This window comes from Chionomys nivalis, chromosome 5 (assembly GCF_950005125.1).
Source record: "Chionomys nivalis chromosome 5, mChiNiv1.1, whole genome shotgun sequence".
NCBI lineage: Eukaryota > Metazoa > Chordata > Mammalia > Rodentia > Cricetidae > Chionomys > Chionomys nivalis.
This window is the reverse complement of record NC_080090.1, coordinates 25,382,657-25,404,537: the sequence shown is the minus strand read 5'-3', so window position 1 is coordinate 25,404,537 and position 21,881 is coordinate 25,382,657. Positions and strand designations below refer to the sequence as shown.

At 44.0% G+C, this 21,881-nt stretch overlaps 2 protein-coding genes across 6 annotated transcripts in view; both read left to right on the top strand.

Moving 5' to 3' along the window:
- The window catches only part of Sfmbt1 (Scm like with four mbt domains 1), a 118,023-nt gene extending 107,858 nt beyond the window's left edge, over nt 1–10,165 (top strand). For all 5 annotated transcript variants that reach the window (XM_057769830.1, XM_057769831.1, XM_057769826.1 and 2 more), the window contains 4 exons: nt 1,525–1,703; nt 1,883–2,128; nt 3,417–3,545; nt 4,742–10,165. In XM_057769830.1, the coding sequence (XP_057625813.1) occupies nt 1,525–1,703; nt 1,883–2,128; nt 3,417–3,545; nt 4,742–4,882 (695 nt within the window). In that variant the 3' untranslated portion in view covers nt 4,883–10,165. The remainder of the gene's footprint in view (nt 1–1,524; nt 1,704–1,882; nt 2,129–3,416; nt 3,546–4,741) is intronic.
- A 2,468-nt stretch (nt 10,166–12,633) lies between these two features.
- Nucleotides 12,634–21,881, top strand: part of Stimate (STIM activating enhancer) — a 44,693-nt gene continuing 35,445 nt past the window's right edge. The window contains exon 1 of the mRNA XM_057769969.1: nt 12,634–12,914. Within this exon, the coding sequence (XP_057625952.1) occupies nt 12,755–12,914 (160 nt within the window). The 5' untranslated portion in view covers nt 12,634–12,754. The remainder of the gene's footprint in view (nt 12,915–21,881) is intronic.

Genomic DNA, 21,881 nt, shown 5'->3' with positions numbered 1-21,881 from the left:
ATTCCATTTTAAAAAGAGAAAGCCAATCCATAATATTAGGGAAATGTCCTTAATGTGTGTGTCCAGCCAAGAATTTTCTCCAGAACATCTTACGAATTTCCACAACTCAGTAATATAAAAGGAAGTTATGAGATGACACAGAGCTGGTAGCTGCATGCCATTTTGAATATATTAACTACCACTGAATTGTATACTTAAAATAGTTAGTTGTATGTTACATGAGTTTCAGTTCAATTAAATTTTTTTAAAAAAATAGAAATTTATCTAGAATTAGTGATTATTTCATACAGCAGTTACTTCACTGAAGCCAGTAAATAGTAGACCTCCAGGTGAATTTTATATGTGAATATATCTCTAATTTTTTTAAAAAAATTCCAAAAATAAAAAGCAAGTTACAACTAGTGGGGCACTTGTGCAATCCTGGGTTCAATCTACAGTGTCACATTTTTTAGTTTTTTAAATAAAGTAAAAAGAAACCTTTAAACAATAAGAGGTGGCACAAACATTGTGGAAGAAGATACACAAATACATAGTAAGCACATGTCAACAGCTCAGTAATGTAAGTTTGAGATTTGTAGTAACATGGATAGAACTGAGGTATGTTGTAATAAGAGGAACAACTCAGACACACAAATGTGGAAGCTACAGTTAGTTAGTAGTAGAATAGTGCTTCCTTCCTTACCAGAACCCGGGAAGAATGTGCAGGCAGTGGGGCGGAGTGGTTTTTTGGTGAGTACAACAGTGCAGTCAGGTTGCAAGGGCAGCTTTTTATGTTCATGTGCACTTTGTGTGTACTCCTGTGTCGAGGCCCCAGGACAGAGGCCTGATGATGCTCAGCAATGCCATCTACCTCCTTTAAGACAAAGGCTCTCGTTATTCTTGGAGATAACTCTTAGACTGATTATATGGTAGGCTAACTTTTGGCAACACCCTGTTTGAGCCTTGTTTGAGGAGCTAAAGAAATAGTTTTGTGACTAAGAGCACTTACTGCTCTTGCAAAGAACCTGAGCTGTTCATTACAACTTTATTAATTATGGTCAAAACCAGGATATGGCCCAAGTGCACATCAACAGTGAAATCGATGAATGGGTAAATCGATACTATAGAATCCTATTCACCAACATAAAGAATTGGCTACTTAACTATGAGCACAGATGAGACTAAAAGAATCATACTATATGAAAGAAGCATTTATAAACCAGTGCCCTCTGCAGGTGCTGCAGAGACAAGTTCATCTGCAGTGAGGGAATCAGAAAAGTGGTTGCCTTGCAAATGAGTGATTGGGGCCTGAGAACTCTCTGATTGATGGAGATGTTGTCTGCCTTGATAAAGTGAGGATTGTTTACATTTTTACATGTTAGTATAAATCAAATTATGTATTTCTCTGCTTATTCCAATGTGTGGAATTTAAACTACAAATGTAGTGATATCCATTTTCTGCTGTGCTAATGGAATCCTGTGGTTTTGAGGTACACAACAATAATGAAGGTACTTTTTTCCTTCTTTTTGGTCATTTATATTTAGCACACTATTATGGAAAGAAGAAAAATAAAAGAATTGGGAGGCCACCTGGTGGTCATAGTAATTTAGCTTGTGCCCTGAAAAAAGCCAGTAAGAAGAGGAAAAGGCGGAAAAATATTTTTGTTCATAAGAAGAAACGGGCTTCTACATCTGTTGACAATACCCCAGTGGGCTCACCCCAGGTATGAGATCTGTGACACATCCGTCCTTTATAGGGGCAAGTGACTGCTGTTTTACAGTCTGCACACATAGTACTGGTACATCTTTATAATTTCAATTCTGCTCAGCAGTAATGTTTTTGTGGTTCCGTGACTACTGGTTTGTCCTGAGTTTCAGTGAGATTTTTTTCCTTTTCTTTTAGGGAAGTGGGGGAGAAGATGAGGATGATGCAGATGATGGAGACGATGAGTCCTTAAGTGAGGGCAGCACATCTGAACAACAGGATGAGTTACAGGAAGAATCCGAAACGTCAGAAAAAAAATCAAGCTCATCTTCTCCCACCCAGAGTGAGATGTCCGCCCCACTGCCCCCAGACACACAGACAAGTAAAAAAGAACCCAACACTCTTTCATTCTCAGATGATGAAAATAAGCCTCCTTCACCAAAGGTACCTTGTTGGAGGGGAAAAAAAAATCTTTCATTTTCCTTTATATTCTGTCATTTATGGTGCTTGCTCACTTCTTTTCTTATGAACTTAGGAAGAATTTCTAGGGTCGGAGAGATGGTTTAGCAGTTAAGAGCACATCCTGCTCTTCTTCTGGGGGACTCCAGGTGGATTTCTGGCACCCATTCCCTCAAGATTGCCTGGGATTCTAGTTCTGATGTCTTCTTCTGGCCCCTCTGTATACTGTGTGCATACATACACACACAAATACAAATAATAACAAAACTTAAAAAAATAACAAAGTGATCCTCGATGCTCTGGTTTTCATGTGTTTCAAGGATTATCTAGATATTATGTATAGAGGGACCTTCACAAGGAGCTGCTGGTTTTAAGTAAGAAGAAAAAGTTTCATTGCTAGCTTATTTGCAACCTGCCTTTTGGTTTAGAGAAAAGTGTCATTTAAATAATTTTTTAGAATATGTATGGTTTTCTAGAAACAAATTACCCATTTAATTCTTATTCACCTGTCTTGTTTAGCACATTGTATGACTTATATAATAGTTCCAGCTACAGCTAACTTACTTTAGAACTGGTAGGGTGTGCTTGCCTACCGTGCATGAAGCCCTAGACTCAATCCCCAGCATAGTATAAAACCAGTTGTGATGATACATACTCTTTAACCCCAGTACTGGGGAGATGGAGGCAGGGAATCAGTTCAAAGTTATACTGGGTGCCTCATGAAACCCCCTCTAAAATAAACAGAACTGGACTTTTAAAATGTCCCATTAACAGGGACAATAAAAGATTTCTTCTTGTTGTTCTCATTTGAAATGACATTTGAGCCAGGCAGTGGTAGCACACGCCTTTAATCCCAGCACTCGGGAGGCAGAGGCAGAGGCAGGCGGATCTCTGGGAGTTCGAGACCAGCTTGGTCTACAAGAGTTAGTTCCGGGATCGGCACCAAAAGCTCCAAAAACCCAAAAAAAAAAAAAAAAAAATGACAGTTGCCCTAGCATCCTATCAAAGAACAACCAAAACAGTCCAGAAACACATTGGAAATATAAATAAATTTGATAAAATTTATATTATAAGTTTCCCAGATAGCTAATGCATGTGAGCCTCTTATCATCTTTGCTGGAAGAAAGCAGTCCGAGAGAGTGAGAATAGGGTATGGGGGACATTAGTCTTAAGTCTACTTTAACTCCTGTCTTAAAGGATTATGGAATTTCTTTGGGGAGAGGTTTTTAAAATGTTAGTGCTTTAACCAATTGGCATCATCTTGTTGTTGAAGGAAATAAGGATTGAAGTTGACGAAAGGCTCCACCTGGACAGTAACCCACTGAAGTGGAGTGTGGCAGATGTCGTGCGGTTCATCAGAACCACTGACTGTGCGCCACTGGCAAGAATATTCCTGGACCAGGTAACCATGAATAGCATAATCTGTAATAATGTATGTCTGTTTGGTAAAGAGCTATGTGTATAATAGGCAAAAATTACAAGATTTAGGAAATATTTTGGTACAAAAGATTGTTGTGGTTTCCTCTTGCTACTCATAGGACTTGTACCATAATTGCAGCAGATTATTGCTTTGTTTTCCCTCGAAATTGAATTCTATCCTATAAATATTTAAATAATTTAAATATTTAAAATCAGGCATCTATTAATTGACCTCATCTTTTTAAAAACAATGTTTGTTTGTTTTAATTTTATATGCATTGGTGATTTGCCATGGGTGTCGGGTTCCCTGGAACAAGAATTATAGACAGTTGTGAGCTGCTGGGAATTGAACTCAGAACCTTTGGAAGAACAGTCAGCAAACCATCTCTCCAGCTGTGATGCTTTTAAACTTAAAAAAGTTAGCATCTCTGATATACCAGACTCTAGAGTGGTGACCAGTTTTAATGCAGGTATGGTCAAACACGAATAGCTATGGAAGGCAGAAGATGTAGCTATATTCAGAACAGCATCTATGACTGTTGCCCCAGTGCTTGGATAGTTGTGGTAGGAGGCTCACAAGTTGGAAGCCATCCTAGGTTACATAGTGAATTTGAAGCCAGTCTAGGCTACATAGTCAGACCATGTCCCAAAAATAAAACAAAGGCCTGGTCATCTTTGAAGTTTTTTTTAAAGGAATTTTACAAAGTAGGAGAACATTAGTATTTTCAAATAGTTTTAGATTTAGAAAGAGTTCTTTAGCCAGGCGTGGTGTCTCACGGCTTTAATACCAGCACTCAGGAGGCAGAGATAGTTGGATCTCTTGAGTTCGAGGCCAGCCTAGTCTACAAAAGAGTTCCAAGACAATCAGGACTGTTACATAGAGAAACCTGTTTCAAAAAAAACAGAAGAAAAGAAAAAGAAAGAAAGAGTCCTTTAAAAGTATTTTTTCTTTTCACATTTAATTGTTAGTTACAGGGCTTCATAGATATCGATGTCTCAAGGTTGGTAAAATTTATTACTAACTCCGAAAGCTTCTCAGGGTGACGGAGTCTGGCACTTTTTAAAGGGGAAACTAATGAAGGGAAACAGAGAACTGTGGTCATGGCAGTGCAAATAGAACTGCCATGAAGAAGCTTCATTTGTGCGCACATCATGGACTCTGTTCTTTGTCCTTAACAGGAAATTGATGGGCAGGCCCTTTTGCTCCTTACCCTTCCTACCGTTCAAGAGTGCATGGACTTGAAGTTGGGCCCTGCCATCAAGCTTTGCCATCACATAGAGAGGATCAAGTTTGCTTTTTATGAGCAGTTTGCCAACTGAGGACAAGCAGGGGGAGCTGGGTCTTTGAAGCACAGTTCAGTAAACCGTTTGCCCTGCTCTCCAGGTGGCTACAGTCGTCTTGGGGCTGTGGGTCCTGCAAATGTTGGCTAGCTTTCTTTGCACTTTCAGGGAAGGAGGACATGCACTGAGGAAGCACAAACAGCACAAAAATGGCTCTCCTGCAGTGGAAATACGACTTCTGCTCGGAAGATTGCAGTTTCCAAAAGTTGTGAGAAAACAACCTTAAAACTGTGGATTCCCATGAATGGAAAAACAGAGTGATCTGGACAGCACCTGTTTGGTTCTCTCCATTCTGTCCCTTCCCACTGTAGACTGAACTTTGTTCTTGAAGAGAGAGGACACAGCTTTAAGTCAGCACTGACTTGGGACTGTGCCTAAGGCACATCAGTGCTTCATTGTCATTGTGTTTTTAAGCTTTTTTTTTTTTTTAAATTAAAGCAGTTCATTTTGGGGATAATTATACGGCTCTAGGGTTTTGAATGTATAGTTACACGCTGATCCATTTTAAAATCTATTCGTAGGAGTTTCTTTGTTTACTACCTCTGTTGATGACTGCGCTTACAGCCATGAGTGACATTTTTTGTATGATGCCATTTTTAAGCTGAAGGCTGAAACTATGACAGAAGTTAGAGAAGGCCCTGTCTGCTTTCTTAACGATACCACGTGGCACTTACACTAGTCCCTTAACCAATTTCTCCTCAGAATTCTACTGTTACGTCCATCTTTACCCAGTTTTGGCCACCATTGTTAAGCGGCCTCACAAAGACTAATGTCTGGTGTTTCAGTTTTGAAAGATACTTAAGTGGCTTTTATTTATGTTTATTTTTCTCTAGAGTTGTTTGACTACCTCTGTTTCACCTCTGGAGTCTCTGCTCTCAGTGACAATCAGTGGTGTCCTTTGGCTCCACTGTAAAGCCCGTTTTCCCGGTCTTCTAGGTGTGCCCCGGAAGAAGCACAGGAGAGAAACTCTGGCTTTTGGCTGGCACAAAGTATGGAGTGTCTTAGTAGCGTCCTTGGTTATAAGTATTGAGGAGTCTGTGACAGCGCCACCCCAAATGTCCCAGATCTTGCTTCATCTGGAAAGCCAATCAGAGCTGGTTGGTACTTGGATGGGAGAGGTAGTGGAGGAGTCTGGACCTCTGTAGCCATGCTTATACCTGTCTCCAGTCACACCAGTTTAAATTGAATGTAATTTACATTCTGAGAAATCCCATTCAGTAGCTCAGTCTTTGAATTTTTTTTTTCAATTAAACTCAAGTTGACATGAAATTCCAGGTGAATTTTCACTTTTAATGACATTGTTAGCTATTATAGAAAATAGCACTTGCTATGTTGTAGCCATGAGTAAGGAAAGACATACTGCACAGGTTGCCTCCTTTAAATGTTTTCCTTGTTGATTATTTATTTATTTATTTATTTATTTTTTGGTTACCTTGATCTCTACAGATTTATACCCTAAGCATTTTTTCCTCAAGAATTGAAAATGTTTTAAAATTGCAAACCGAGTAAATTCTGAACAACTATACAAATTGCAAATATAAGGTAATATTACAAATTTAAATTGTGAATTTTTTTTTCTTTTCTCACTTCAACCCCCACTTGTTTTTATGAACACTGGGAAAGTCTGTAGTCACGATCCTGTTCTTCATTGGATAACTCTTGACCTGACAGCCAAGTCTTAAAACAGTGACTATTCACATCGTCACCATCAGGCATATCTGGAAGAAGCTTCATCTAAGTAACAGCTCATTGTCTGAGCTCACTTAGAAATCCAGCTTTTAAAAAATAACTGGAGTTTTCATGCCGCTGGAGAGAAACATACTTGATAGTAGTAAACAACTGGTATTGGCAGGCTGATTTGGGGTGGCTGTCTTCATAGAATTTTCCAAGACCTCAGCAGTTAAGTCAATACAAGAGGGGGTCTCATGAGGACCTAAACGTATACCTGTAGAATTTCACATCGCTGTAGTAAAAGGAGGGTGACAGCAATGACTGTGCCATTATGTCGTTCTTGAACTCAAAGATCACGGAATGTAGAATGATCAGAGATGACAGGCCCTAAGTGGTCCCGAGTGGGGAGGGGGCACAATGGTCTTGTTTTACTGTGCCATCATTAGTTTCTGCTTTCTCCTGTAGAAAGGCCAGTCATAGTTAGGCGAATGAGGAGAGCACACTTACTGGGATACGGCATACTCTTATCTGCCCCATCCTCCTCCCAGGTGTCACACATAAGAGGATTGTATGAGAATTCCGCACAAAACTTTTTTTTTTTTGTTTTTCTAGACAGGGTTTCTCTGTAGCTTTGGTGCCCGACCTGGAACTAGCTCTTGTAGACCAGGCTGGCCTCGAACTCCCAGAGATCCGCCTGTCTCTGCCTCCCGAGTGCTGGGATTAAAGGCGCGCCAAAAACTTTTTTTTTTTATGATAAATTCATTTTCCTTTATTTAAATTTTTATACATTTTAATGAATATAGAATGCAAGGTATTTTTCACATAGTCAATATGATGATCAAGCTTAGCACCGTTAGCAGTGATTATTACCCTGCTCTTATCACACCATCATAGAATCCAATATGTGAAATTATCATGACACTGACTCCACAAATAGCCCATTAAAGATAGAAAACTTTAGCCAAAAACTTTTTTAAAGTATAAAATCCTAATCCCAGATTGGGTATGGTGATACATACCTCTAGTCCCAGCACTTGGGAAGTGGAAATGAGGATCAGAAGTTCACGATCATCCTCAGCTATGTAGTGAGTTCTGGGCTAGCCTGGACTATATGGGACCCTGTTTTGTTCTGCTTTTGTTTTGTTTTATTTTTGTTTTTTCCATTTAACAAAGATGCTAGGGTTAGGTTGGGTAGCAGTGATGTTCAAATATGATCATTCTGAGATTCTTAAGGTGGTAATACCTTGCATTGTTGGGGAAGGGGTTTGTATTTTGGACATTTGTATGTGAAGTCTGTTTCTGAGAAAGCCAACCTCATAAATTTATTAGAGGTGTGTTGTCTGGAGTTTCCCTGCACTTGTTCCCACAGCTTGCCTACTGTCAAGTTTTTTGTGATCTATGTTTAACCTGGGTTGACAAACTTACAAACACATGGAAGGCCTCTTCTCCTCCTAGACCTGAGAAGTTAGCGGACTTAAACTAGACTTTACAGCTATGCTGGTCTTTTTAGCCAACCGTTGACCTGTTCGTGCAGATTGGCCCCAATGTTTTGACTGTATTTCCTGGGTTTCTTGTGACTGCTGTTTTCCTTTGTGAGCCACCTTCATCCTTTTCAAGTATAGGGATGCATTAATGGGGCCTTTGAATTCTATCTTTAGCCTTTCTATAGCAATGTACTTGGTTCCCTGTGTTTATAATAGGGATCCAGGAAGGGTAGTAGTCAACCTTTGGAAAGGATGATCTTGGTAGATATTTATGAATTATGATAGAGGCAGGCTAGAAAACCACCGAGTTTGGCCTTCGTGTGTCTCTTTTCCTAGAAGTAAAATGTTTTTTTACTACAAGGGAAAGAGCATTGGACCAAAGCTTCCTGAACACTTGAGTACATTTTACGTGCCCTCTGGAGCTGATTCAGTTACTAGCGTGATGCCTGAATACAGCTTAAGGCAGGTAGGGCTCACAACACCCCACCCCCTCAAGCCAGCACTGTTTCTAAGAGACACAGAACATCAGGGAACCTAAATGAAAGGTAACAGCAATGTAAAATCATTGTAAAACCTGTCACTGATACTTATTGTTACTTGGTACCTCTCAGCAAAAACTTAGATTGAAGAGATTCTTTTCTGACTTCATTGATTATTAGAAGTGCTGGTAGTCTTTGGACTGTGGAAACACAATGAGTTCAAACTTGTCTTACATACTGGGGATATTCCATGTGTGTGCAGATTCATACAGGTCCCTAAGTAATCTGTTTTATCAGTAGGACATATGTTGTCCTTTTGAAGTGAGGAAGGCAAATCACTAACAGAAGCTAAGTAGAAAACTTGAGCTAACAAGATACTCCCTCTGTGAATTTGGATGTCTCCCGTCTTAGGACCTTTGTAAGTTGCTGTCTTGTGGCCATGGCTTTGATTAGAAACTCTGTAAGGGCAGAGCCTCCTGTACAACCAAGAAGTAATGGTCACTTTCCCAGAGTTGGCTTTATTCACTTTAAATGTTTTACTTATGAATTTTGATGATTGCTTTGTATGAGAATATATGTACTTGGAGAGTTTGAATTTATCCGCATAAGCTACCCATTGACCTAGAGTTTTGTTGTAAGAAATCTAAGCCCAAAGTCTAGTCCAAATGGATCTGGTTCCAGGTCCGTTCGTTCACTTGGGGATTGTTTTCCTCAGTGCTTGTCTTCAGCCACACCGGTAGCTTTGCTCTGTGAGCAGCATTAAGTTTGAGACATAAGGTAATGGTTATTAAATGCAGTGCATGGTGATTTTTTTCTTGCTGCAGTGTTTAAGAAGTCAAAAATTCACAGGAACCTGAAGAAACAGGAATGAAGGTTTGTCGGGAAGGTCGAAGACTCTGCTAGTGCTTTTTCTAACTAGTCTGGCGTGGCATTCCGGCCTAGCCTACCACAGTGACGCATTGTGAAAGGGAGACAGGCAGCAGAGTCACCAGACAGTTGTCACTACCAGCCATAGAGTGCGGAGCTGAGCCGTGGGAAGAAGGGGGTGAGCTTGCTGACCGTGAAGCGGTGTCACCGTTGCTGATGTGTGAGAGGGACTGTACTCAGGATGTGTGGAGACTCAGGCCTAAGGGTTCCTGTAGGATGACTTATCTGCCTAACTGTGTCTAGCTTGGCAGATTAGGGGCGGTCACAGAATGTTGAAGGTTATAGACTTTAAGGGCAGCTCAGATCACAAAGCAGATTGGTAGAGACGGAAGTCTACAAAGCTTGGGCAGTCTCTAGTCCGTTTGAAGTCTCTGGAGAAAACAGTTGGAATGTTTGTCTGGAGAGTGCTCATTTGCTTTTCCCTCACCTCCCTCTTTTTTTAGTTGAATTTTCTCTAATGACAATCAGAGGCCTGCCAGGATTGGGATTCCAGGCTTGTTCCAGCTCTGTCCTTAGGCCTTTCCAGTACTCTCTCCTTGGAAGTAATGCACCTTATTTAATGTATTTTGCTTTAAAAAAAAAAAATCAAGTTGCTTGTTTGGAACAAAATGAGATGCTTTTGGCATTGTATCCTACCTGCTTGCTGTTTTTACTCTTAATTTAAAATTTATGCATTGAAGACCAAGTACACTTAAGGAGAAATATGCACTAGAATACCTATTTCCCATCAAGTTTGATGGTTATAATTTTAAAGGATTAAAAACAAAGCAAAACTATTTTGAATGAATATATGTGTGCTTTTATTTCTTTTGGCAAATTAGTAGGTTTGTGATATGACCGTTTTAGGTGATTGTGAGAAAATTAAACAGATATTAGTTTATCTTTAACTTCATTTGTGCTAATTTCATAGTAAGAAAAGCTTCTGGCTAAAGTACATTCTCTGAGACTCTTTCCAGTGGGCCTCAGCTTTATTGCTAAGTACATTCTCCCAAACTCTTCTAATGAGTAAGAGAGACCCTTCCTACTCAAATAAAGGTCTAGAAGCCCCCTGTCTTTTGCTATCCCTTCTGGATTTAGATTTTTTTTTTTTAAGTTTCTAAGAAGAGATAGAATAAGCAGAATCCTCTTGTCTTTTGTTCCTCTGCAGGCCGTAGAATCATCCACATCTGAATGTATACAGAGCAATGTTTTATCCCAAACATTTTTCACCTTTATGTGCAATTTTTTCTTGAACTGTGTCTTCAAGTAACTAATAAGTAAAAATAATGTTTGTTTTGTCCTGTTTTTCTAGGCAAGGTTTCTCTGTGTAGCCTTGGCTGTCCTAGAACTTGCTCTGTAGACCAGACTGGCCTTGAACTCAGAAATCCACCTGCCTCTGCCTCCTGAGTGCTGGGATTTGTGTGTGCCACCATCACCTGGTTGTAACTAATAATCTCATGCCCAGTTACAGTCTCTTCTGCTTTAAGACACATTCTCTGGTTCTCTTGAACATGAACTGTATCTGTTAGGGTTTTTTTTTTTTTTTTTTTTTTTTTTTTTTTTTTTTTTATAAGATCCTTCTTGGACTTACAGGGAATAATGCAATTTTAACTTTCCTTTATCCATTTAGTTTCTTAATCTTTCCCCCATGGTCAATAAATTTGTGGAGAATTTTCAAATTTAAGTTAAAATTCAGTTAAATTTACACTTGTTGTATGCTAAATCTGTTGGATTCAAGAGTGAATCAAGACTAGTTCTGCCTTCAGGAAGCTCATTCTCAGGTCACACAGCTGACTCTGTCCTACCTCTAACAGTCTGAAAAGCATTGCACACAAGGAGAGTGAGAGCGCAGTGGGGAGGGCGGTCAGGGGCTTGCTGCGTGAGCAGGAGGAGGAAGCAGCATCCATACAGTCAGAATGCTATGTGAGTAGGTCGAGAGGCTGGAGAATTGCACTTTCTTCTGAATTATAGAGTTAATATTCCTGCTAACCTAGGAAATCTTTGGATATCATTTAGACTTCTTTGATAATTAGAACTTCTTGGGGAAATTTCTCCTGAGATATTATTTATTGTCCAGCAATAATAATAAGTTGGACCTGTAGCACACATATGTCCATTGACATGGAGCAGGAAGGTCCAATAGGAGTCTAGAGAGACACCAGAGAAGTCTAGGAGTCTGGGTAGGAAGAGTTAAATGAGTGTGTCTGCACACTGGCATATTGAAGATCAGCAAATATCCAACGTTAGCATTAAAAAAAAATCAGGCTGGGTGTGGTGGTGTATGCCTTGAGGCAGAGGCCGGCAGATCCTGGTCTATATAACACGTTCCAGGCCTGGTTTAAAAAATTCAATTTGTAGTCGTACCTCCTCATAAGTGAGCAAAGCAGGGACATGCACGTGCTGACTTCTCATTTAAATTCACTCTTCTAGAAAGAGAAAGTGGCTGGGTTGAAGGAAAAAGGAGCCAAGTTTAGTGTTCCCTTGGAGGCAGAGATGAAAGGATCATTTGAGTCCAGAAGTTCCAGATCAGCCTAGGCAATTCAACAAGACCCTAATCTCAACACAGCAAAATCAGACTGGAGTCGCGGGCTTGTAATCCCAGAGCTTGGGTGCAGGCTAGGAATCAGGAATTCAAGGCCGTCCTTGTTTGAAGACCTCCTGGACAAAACAAAAGCCTGTTTCAAAACAAAAACTCCACAAATTATGTTTAGGGTTCGGGGGACTACTCACTTTAGAGCATTGGCTAATGAATCTAATCCTCTGGCTTTTGACCATAAAAGTAGAACACTCAGTGTCTGGCGTGGCAAGAAAACAGTCTGAGATTGAACACCTTGCTTCAGCATAATGTAGCTGCAAGTTACTGGGCTCCATTTCTGAAGTGGTGAATCCGAATCTGGGGGCAGAATCCATGTCCAGGGATAAAAGATTGACTCACCTTGAAGGGGAAAGGGATCTAACGACAGACTTAATCACTGACCCTGACGCTACCCTCACGACCTAGATAAAGCACCAGATTCTGTGGATTTTCTTCCACACAGTCTGGCTCACCTGCTCTGTCTACCTGCAGATTCCCCCCCCTCGGCCCCGCCCCCTAGCCCTGGCCGAAGCCCCGCCCCCGGAGAGGCGAAGCCCGCCTCACGCCTGGCCCGACCAATCAAGCTCTGCGATCTCAGACGTAGGGTTACGCGCCGCCGGGGCGGCCGCGGGCTGAGGTACCGGTTCCCAGCTCCAGGTCCCGGGTCGCGGCTGGGTGGCGCGGCCCGGGCTGCAGCGAGGCCGGGCGGCCCCTCGCGCCCTGCCGCCAGGCCGCCATGCAAGGCTCGGGAGGGAACGTGAGCCGCGGACTGCCGGGAGGGCCGGCCTCCACGGTCGCGTCCGGGGCGGGCCGCTGTGAGAGCGGCGCGCTCATGCACAGTTTCGGCATCTTCCTGCAGGGGCTGCTCGGCGTCGTGGCCTTCAGCACATTGATGCGTGAGTCCGGGACCCCAGCTCTTCCCCGGCCCCGTCGCCGGCCGCGGGCCAGCCCCACCCCAGGGACCCTCCTGCCCGTAGAGTTCCGGCCTGGGGACCGGGCCCTAGGGCTGCGGTGCCTTCCTCTCCCGCGAGACCGTGCTGGGCGTTCGCAGTCTAGAAGGGAGTCCCGGACCCTCACACTCCTCGGCTTATCACGGCTGCTTGGGGCCAGGAGTGCCCCTGCCCCTCGCCGTCTTAGACCTGTCTCTTACCAGATGCCAGCCTAAAACTGACCCTTCCTACCTTGCCATAGCAAATTAAGGGTACCTCACTTTCCGGTACGGACCGAGATCCCCTCCCAAAGGTGGCACGGCTCCTTCTCCGGGTCTCCTCTCAGCGTCCCCTTGGCTCTTAGACCGCACAACCTTAAATCCCTACTAGTCTAACGCTAGACTCTTCTGACCCTTCTCTCCTGACGTTTGCCCTCTCTGTTGGCGTTTGGATCCCGCACCCACACCCACCTGTAGTGTTCGGGCTGTGCAGTCCGGGTCACCACATTGCCGCGCGTCCCCAGTCCTAATCCCTCCATTGTTCAGGAAAGATCCTCTCGTATACTGCCTTGGTCCCCACGTCTCATTCTTCTTTTTCTTCTCCACCTGTTCAGCTCTATCCCAAGCTTTCCTAATTAAGTTGTATCTGAAGTTTCCTGGCTGTTCTTCCCAAACTATGTTTGTTATTTACAGTCTAAATTTCCTCTTTTTCCGTGAAACTCTGACATCCTGGTTGGCTCGATGGAGAAGGCTAGAGTGTCTCAGGATCTCCATGCTGAGTCCCAGAGGCTCTTTTCTGAGAGTTTAGTAGTAAGAAAGGAAGTCTCATTTGGCCCTTGTCCCGTGGGCTGGGGTAAGGACCTTGAGTTCCACCCCCGGGTTAGAAGGTTGTGTTGTTTCCCTGACGGGCATCCTCCCCGTATTAAAGGATGGAGGTATATTGGCGCATAGGCCTGGGCGTGTCCCGGGGATGTGTTAGAGGGGAGTTATAGCTAAGCTGTACTGTGGCACTAATTCCAAAACTGATTTGTTCTCAAAACTGTTCTCTGTAGGCAGAATGGGGAGTTCCAGCAACATCTGCTCTTCAGTATGGGGGGAGGGGAGCTCCTGCAGCTGAATGCAGATGTTGGGTTAGCCTTGCTTATCTGTAACAAGAGGTTTCTTTGGGCAAACTCTGGCAGGCTTCAGTTGTCCCTGGAGAGCCTCTGCTCCTGGCCACTCTTTCTGACTGCGTGGCCCTGAACAAGAAGCACCCAGCTGCCCATGTGTTTGTCACTTTTTCTTTTCCATCCCTGTTTGCCTTGCCATTTTCTCTGCTCATTGGTTCCCACAGTAACAGTTGGTGGCAACTTAGCCAGACTCGGTCTCTGACAGGTGCACGCACTGCTGCGAATGGGCCTTCTTCCTGTCTCGCTTCCTCTCCTCAGCTGCCATTCCTTTCTCAGGAATGACAGGTCTCATTTTTATTATGCAAAACCCGAGATTTTGACTGTTCTCCTGGGCTCGATTGGTGCTATTAGTCCGGTGTGCCCCCTCGGGTTTCACACTTGTGATTCCGAGAGTGAAATGTGATTGTGCCAGGGCAGAGTTGCTCACCCATGAGAACTGTGCTGGGGTCCGCAGAGTGGCAGCACTGGCCCTGCGAGTCTTCAGGGACACACTCACCTCCTTACTTAATCTTCAGCGCGAATTTCTGTACACATCCCAGTGGGGCTAGTACTTCCTGCGAGCATTTACTAACTGAGAAAGTAGATTTCCGTTCAGGAGAAAGCTCCATGTGGAAGAGGTTTATGAGAGTGGCCCCCAGCGCCGAGTGATGAACCACGAGGCCATACCGGGTCCATCCTGGATCTATGAAGCAGGTAGAGCAAGCCCAGATGATGCGACTGCGGCGTGACCAGGAGGTCCAACCCTTTGCAGCACAGTCTTGGCCCTGTTGAAATATGACTGTGGGGCTTTTCCATTTTGAATAGCCAGGAAGAGGAAGGGATTCCTAAGGGGCTGCCTTACACTGTGGACTAGATTTTTGCTGGAGAAGCGCATCTGCTACCAGCTGTTGGTCTACATCTGCTTTCCTGGTCACAGAATCTGTCTGCTGAGCTGCTGGAACCAAGGGCCAGCCTTCTGAGCCAGAGCCCAACTGGAAGCCCTTGGGGTAGGGTGGAGCCACCTTACCGGTACTGTGTCCCTTAAGGCTGTGGAGTGAGTGTCTGTCTGGGTTCTCTCCCAGTTCCGACTACCGGGACCTTACATCCTCGCCTGACCCACTCTTGCTGTAGTAAGATACACCCACTTCTCCGCCTGAGAGGCTCTGATGTTTCCTCCTTTACACTCCTGGTTGCCATGGATCCTCAGACCCCTGCGTTTATTCTTTCTCTGTGTGTAAAATCACTTTGCCCTCATTGCTGTGTTTTCTACCCCGGTATGTGAGGGTGAGCTTTGTACTAGAGGAAGGATTTAAACATACCTTAATATCACCCAGAAAAAATTTGGGTTTTCACAAGTATTTCTCTCCCTGGTGCTCTGATTGATGTGTTGTGTCTGGAAGTTGCAGACTGACTCAGACTAGGTAGTTAAAGCAACTATGCTAGGTTCCGTATGCATCCTGTTCTTCATTCTGTGCAGCCATGCAGACTATTAGAGCCACCAGCCGCTGGTGCATCCATGGCAGTATCACTTCATGAATCGAGTAGGAGGCCGTCCCAGAGCTTTCAGCTAAGGAGCCCTGTGCAGGGAATGCCCAGCAAACTCAAGCCCGGTTATAGAGAGTATAGCCGCTCTGAGTTTTCAGAGATGTTATGAAACTGACTGTGTATCTACATAGAAATACTGTAAGCAAGGAGCTTTGTCATGATCTGCCTGCCCAGCAGTCCCTCTTGTGTGGTGTCTTTGTCTCAGAGTCTAGGCAAACTCACTGAAGTCACTCAGACTGGAGTTGCAGCGGAATGTAGCCGAGCAGTTGTGGAGCTTGGCAAACTATTCCAGTGTAGGAAAGCCATCTAGCCATCAGGCGAAGGTCGGCATTGGCCTGTGTGTGTTAGCTTTTGGGGGTGCTGATCCCCAGGACTGTGAGTGCAGAGCACACTCAAGCTTCCTTCACCGTTGTAGTCAGGGTTCTGAGCTGGCGTGTGGACACAATTGGCTTTTAACAGAACAAGCATTTTGACAGCTTGGGTAAATGTGCCTGTGTGTTCTAATGTCACAGATAGGGGGACTAGCAAGCTCGTAGAAATGGATCCAGATTGTACCAACAGGATACTGGCACTGAGAAGTGATAGCTCTTTTCCTGTGACCCAAAGCAAAAATCAACAGCAGTCCACCAGCTTTGACACCTTAATCTTGGATAAAAGTGTATGTTATTTTCAGTCCTGCAGAACTGGCCTCCCTGTGTGCTCTGCATACATAGCAAGTAGGTGCATTGTCTCTGTAGTCACCTCTCTGTATCCCATTACAGTTTATCTTTAAAAAATGTCAGAAAAGCAAATGCCAGCCTGCTACCTAGTTTGTCTTTATAACATGTTTTCTCTTTATAACATTTTTCCTGAGCCATTTGAAGAAAAGTTGTGGTCATTACCTGAATACTTCAGCTATCTCTTAAAGGACAGCCCTCCTAAGAGGACGAATAACTCCATATCATCGTCATCAGATATCCACTGCGTGTTCACGTTTCCCCAGATGCCATTTATTTTACAGCTGAGTTTTGAACCATTGGCTCAACTGTTCAGTGTGGCTTTGCCGTCGCAGTGCTTAGAATGAGCCTGGGCCTCACCATGACAGGCTAGTGCTCTGCCCCTTGGACACATCTCCAGCCCTGCTGCTTGTGCACACACTCCTGCTTTTTAGTGACGCTGGCCTTCAGAAGACTCCACTGCGGAAATGTAAAGTGTCCACATTCCACAGGTTTCTGAGTGGCTCCTCACTGACCCCAGGACTCCCAGTTTGGAGCAATTAAATTCATATAAACTTTTTATGTATGAACACTCCTTAAGAGGTGCTGCATGTCACTGTTAATGCTGTCAGGAGGCTGTAGCAAGGCCTTGCTGGGCGGTGTGGCACACACCTCTAATGCCAGCACTCGGGAGGCAGGGGCAGGTGGATCTGAGAGTTCAAGGCCAGCCTGGTCTACAGAGCAAGTTCCAGGACAGCCAGCGTTATGTGGAGAGAACCTATCTCAAAACAACCCAAAAAAATCAAGAAAGAAAGGCTAGTTATTCCTTGGTTGGAAGTGGGAGGACTCCTCATTTCTCCCTTGTAAAAGAAGTACTCTCACCTAGAGGTTACTTCCTTGTAAAGAAAGCAAGCTGCCAGGTGGTGGTGACACATGCCTTTAATCCCAACACCGAGGAGGCAGAGGCGGGTGCATCTGTGTGAGTTCAAGGCCAGCCTGGTCTACAGAGCAGGTTTCAGGACTGGCTCCATAGCTACTGAGAAACCCTATCTCAGAAAAACAAAATAGAAAAAAAAAATGCTGTACCTCACTGTGAGCTGTGGCTGCAAGGCTGTAAAGGCAGTGTATCCCGGCACAGCACACGGCACATACCCCTTTCCACTTGGAAAGAAAGAACATTCGTTTTTCTGTCCAGGCTGTTGTGCCCACTAGGGAAGGTAGTGTGTTGATGTTAGCACACCGGTTAGTTCAGGGCATTATTTCAGGAGACTTGGATTTCTAGGTGTTCATTTCTTTGATAGCATTTGTCCAAATGGCATTCTCCCACTTCATTTATAATCAAAATTTATTAATTGGGAGTTGCATGAATTAGGAGACAATCTGAATTTTAAAATAATTTCATCAAATGCATTTTAAAAATTATTAAATACCTTTTGGCCAAGTGTTGCTCTGTAGGGGCCTACAAGACCTCTGCTGTTCTAATGATCTGTTTAAGCCTTTGTAATTAGTACAATGTTTGCATGAAGATGAAGCTGCGTTGATGGAGTTTCTTCAGAAGAAGTTAAAAATAGCAGGACCCTTGACTGTGGTTCCAGTCCACACCTGGGTCTCTGCTTCTGTCCTTGAGCAGTGTAGGTATTCCTCAAAGCTCTGGTTTTCTTCCCTTGTAAGATGAGAATGGTAATTCTCTCTTCTGGGCCTTGGATTTCTGGGGATTGGAAGTCTTCAAGGATAGGTGTCGGCTACATTCGGTCCTTTGTGGGTGCTGGGTGGGGGTGATGTCATTACCCTCCTTAGTGCATCATGTGCGTTCGGAGGGCCCGTGGAAGAACATTTCCCAGGTGCTTTTTTTTTTTTTTTTTTTGAGATTTTTCTTTCTCTTTTATTAATTTACTTTCATTTTTATTAATTTACAATCATTTTCATTTCACATACCAATCCCAGTTTCCCCTCCCTCCCATCCTCCTACTCCCCCACCTTCCTCCACACCACCTCCATCCATTCTTCAGAGAGGGTAAGGCCTCCCATCGGAAGTCAACAAAGTCTGGCACATCAAATTGAGGCAAGACCAAGGCCTCCCCAGCCCCCATATCTAGGCTGAGCAAGGCATCCTTCCAAAGAGAGTGGTCTCCAAAGATCCAGTTCATGCAATAGAAATAAATCCTGGCCCCACTGCCAGTGGCTGTACAAACTGCCCAAGCCACACAACTGTCACCCACATTCAAAGGGATTTGTTCAGTCCTATACAGGTTCCCCAGCTGTCAGTCCAGAGTCAGTGAGTTTCCACTAGCTCAGATCAGTAGTCTCTGTGGGTTCCTTCATCGTGATCTTGATCCCTCTGCTCATATTATCAATCCTCCCTCTCTTCGACTGGACTCCAGGAGCTCAGCCCATTGCTAGCGGTGGATCTCTGCATCTGCTTCCATCAGTTGCTGGATAAAGGTTCATGATGAGATTTCTTTTTGCTTTAAAGTTTATTTTCTTTTATTTTTGGCAGGGTGGGGGGTGTTGCAAGGGCAGAGGCTGGTCTGTTTGTGGGACCCCTGGCAGAGGAACCAGGACCTATCCCTGGTGCAAGAACTGGCATTTTGAAGTCCATTCTATATGGTAGGATGCCATGGTCAGTCTTGATGCAGGGGGGAGGACCTTGGTCTTGCTCCAACTTAATGTGCCAGAATCTGTTGACTCCCCAGTGGAAGCCTGCATCCATTGGGAGCAGTGAATGGGGAGTGGGTTATGGGGTAGGTGATGGAGCGGGAGGAGGAGTGGGAGGGAGAACTATAGTTGGAATGTAAAATAAAATTTTAAAAAAATAGATAAAATTTTAAAAAGGGAGTAGTTTGTTTCCCAGTGAGACTCCCTTGGAGAAAACTAAATTTAAATTGCAAATTCCCTGGGTTAGGGATGAGGGCATATGTTCAAGTTTTTCAGTTCTAGGACCTCATTTGGTGCACACCCCTGCAGGCCCTGTGAATGGTACCCATGAATCTCTGTGAGTGACTATTTGCATTGATCCTATTGATGTGCAAGGCTTTGTTAATTTGGTGTCCTCCATCCCCTCTTGCTCTTAGAAACATTTCTCATCTTCTTATTCAGGGTTCCCTGATCCCCGTGGAGAGGAATTTGATGGAGACATTCCATTTAGGGCTGAGTGTTCCAAGGTCTCTTACTCTCTGCTTATTGTCTCCCAGGTGCTTTTAACTTGGTTTTTGGATAGGAATTTCCTCTCTACCCTCCTTGTTTGTACAGTGTTCTTACATGAAACAATGTTTGAACAGTATTTTGGCCCTCTTCATATAGAGTCCATAGTAAAAAAAAAAAATTGAAAAACAAAACAGACTTTCATTTCAACCAGCAGGTCAGTGTGAATTTCAAATGAGCTGTGGTCTTAGGAGGATTCCATACCAGCTCCACCAGCTTTTTCCTGTGTTTTCCCTCACGGGGACCTCAAGAGAATAGGGGTACGCTGAGACTGAGCATTCCAGGTGACAAACTGCCTCCTCTCGTGGGCTTTCTTTAGCCCAGGTACTTGGTGGTCAGTGATTGTCCTGGCCACTAGAGCTGGCTCTCCTGGCCTACAGGAGTCCTAGGAGAAAGAGTTCTGTTTGTAAACCAGGAGCTTCACCTCGTGCCTTCGTAGATGCAGAGCGGGACTCTCACCACTGCCGGCTTCTTCCCGTTCCTGTCTGTCCTGCCCACCCTCACAGAGCCACTGACGGCTCTCTGTTGATGGCTCTGAGCAATCTTGGTTTTCCTCCGTTTTTCCTTTCCTCTTAGTCTTTCCCCTACCTGACTTTTCGTGACTCATAGTGAGTGAGACACAGGGTCTCATTCTGTGGCCCTGACTGGCCCGGAAGTTGTGGCAATCTCCTTGTTCTATTTCTTTTTTTTTTTTTTTTTTTTTTTCGAGACAGGGTTTCTCTGTGGTTTTGGAGCCTGTCCTGGAACTAGCTCTTGTAGACCAGGCCGGTCTCGAACTCACAGAGATCCGCCTGCCTCTGCCTCCCGAGTGCTGGGATTAAAGGCGTGCGCCACCACTGCCCGGCCTCCTTGTTCTATTTCTTGAGTGCTGAGATTACAGGGTGTGCCACATGCTGCCCAGTGTGATTTTCTTGTCACCATACTGTCTGTCACTTTAAATTATCCTCTGATAATTGATCACATTAAAATCTTTAGGTTATGGGGATTGGAGAGAAGGCTCAGCGGTTAAGAGCACTGACTGTTCTTCCAGGGGAACCAGGTTCAATTCCCAGCACCCACATTGCAGTTCACAACCATCTGTAACTTCAGGATTCAACGCACTCATATAGACATATACAGGCAAAACACCAATAAAATGAAAATAAATTTAAAATATGTGGGTTTACAGATACTTGTAGTACCCCCTTGTAGAGTGGAAACTAAGTCACAGAGAAGTTTGCTCAGGGTCACACAGTCAATAAGCAGAACCTGTAGTCCACCTTTGAGGGCTCCTGTGGATGAAAACCAAACACAGTCCTCACTGTTAACTGGCTTCTAGTTGCCTGGTGGATAAGGCATCGTTCTTCTTAAAGACAGGGTGCAGGGTCTGGCTTTTCCTGTACCTGGCGTTGATAAGTATCAGGGCCTTTGTGCTTTTTCTTTGTTTCTGTATTCACAAAGTTTGAGTATGCAGACCAGGTCACACGTGGTGCCAAAACCCACTCTCTCCCCAGATACTCCCTCCTTCCAGTGCCTTGTAGTCTTCAGGCTTTTCCAGGCCCCTTAAATTCACCTGTATACTTCAATGGACTCTCCATTTTCCTAGATGTTTTTAGAGTGATCAGAACTAATGCAGAGAGAGAAGGCAGAAACTGGGTTTTCAGAGTCTCAGCCCAGCAGCTGCACAGTCTGTCCTGTGGGGACCCAGCCTGGTGTGTGTGTCCTGGCTGAGTGCCTGAGGCTGTCAAGTAGTCTTTCTGTTTCAGCAGTATAGTTGAGATGAAACACTTAAAAGATAGTGCAGCAAGCAAGCTTGTTCCCACTGTGTGTGTGTATGTGTGTCTACCTAGAGCAATGGTTCTCAACCTGTGGGTCGAAACTCCAATAAGGGTTGCATATAAGATATCCTGCATATCAGATATTTATATTACGATTCATAACAGAAGCAAAATTATAATTACGAAGTAGCAACAAAAATAATTTTATGGTTGGGGTCACTACAGCACTAGGAACTGTATTAAAGGGTCATAGCATTAGGGAAGTTGAGAACCACTGCCCTAGAGATAGAGTGTGTGGGTGTCAGAATCTTTGAACAAATGTGATACACATTTGTGGCTCTCCTTGGTTGGCCTTGCCCTTGTATTTTTGAGGGAACAAACTGCAAGTCTGAGTTGTTGGATCCAGGGTCTCCTCAAAGTGGTGCCAGCACAGGAGCGGCCAGAGGCAAGAGTATGTTGTGTTCCTACAGGCACAGTGTTGAAAGACATACTGTTAATTTTGTCAAGAACCCTCATTTAAAGATGGAATTTTACTCCATGATAGACCTAGAATGCATGATCGCTAGCATAGGAAGAAGAAAAAGAAAAG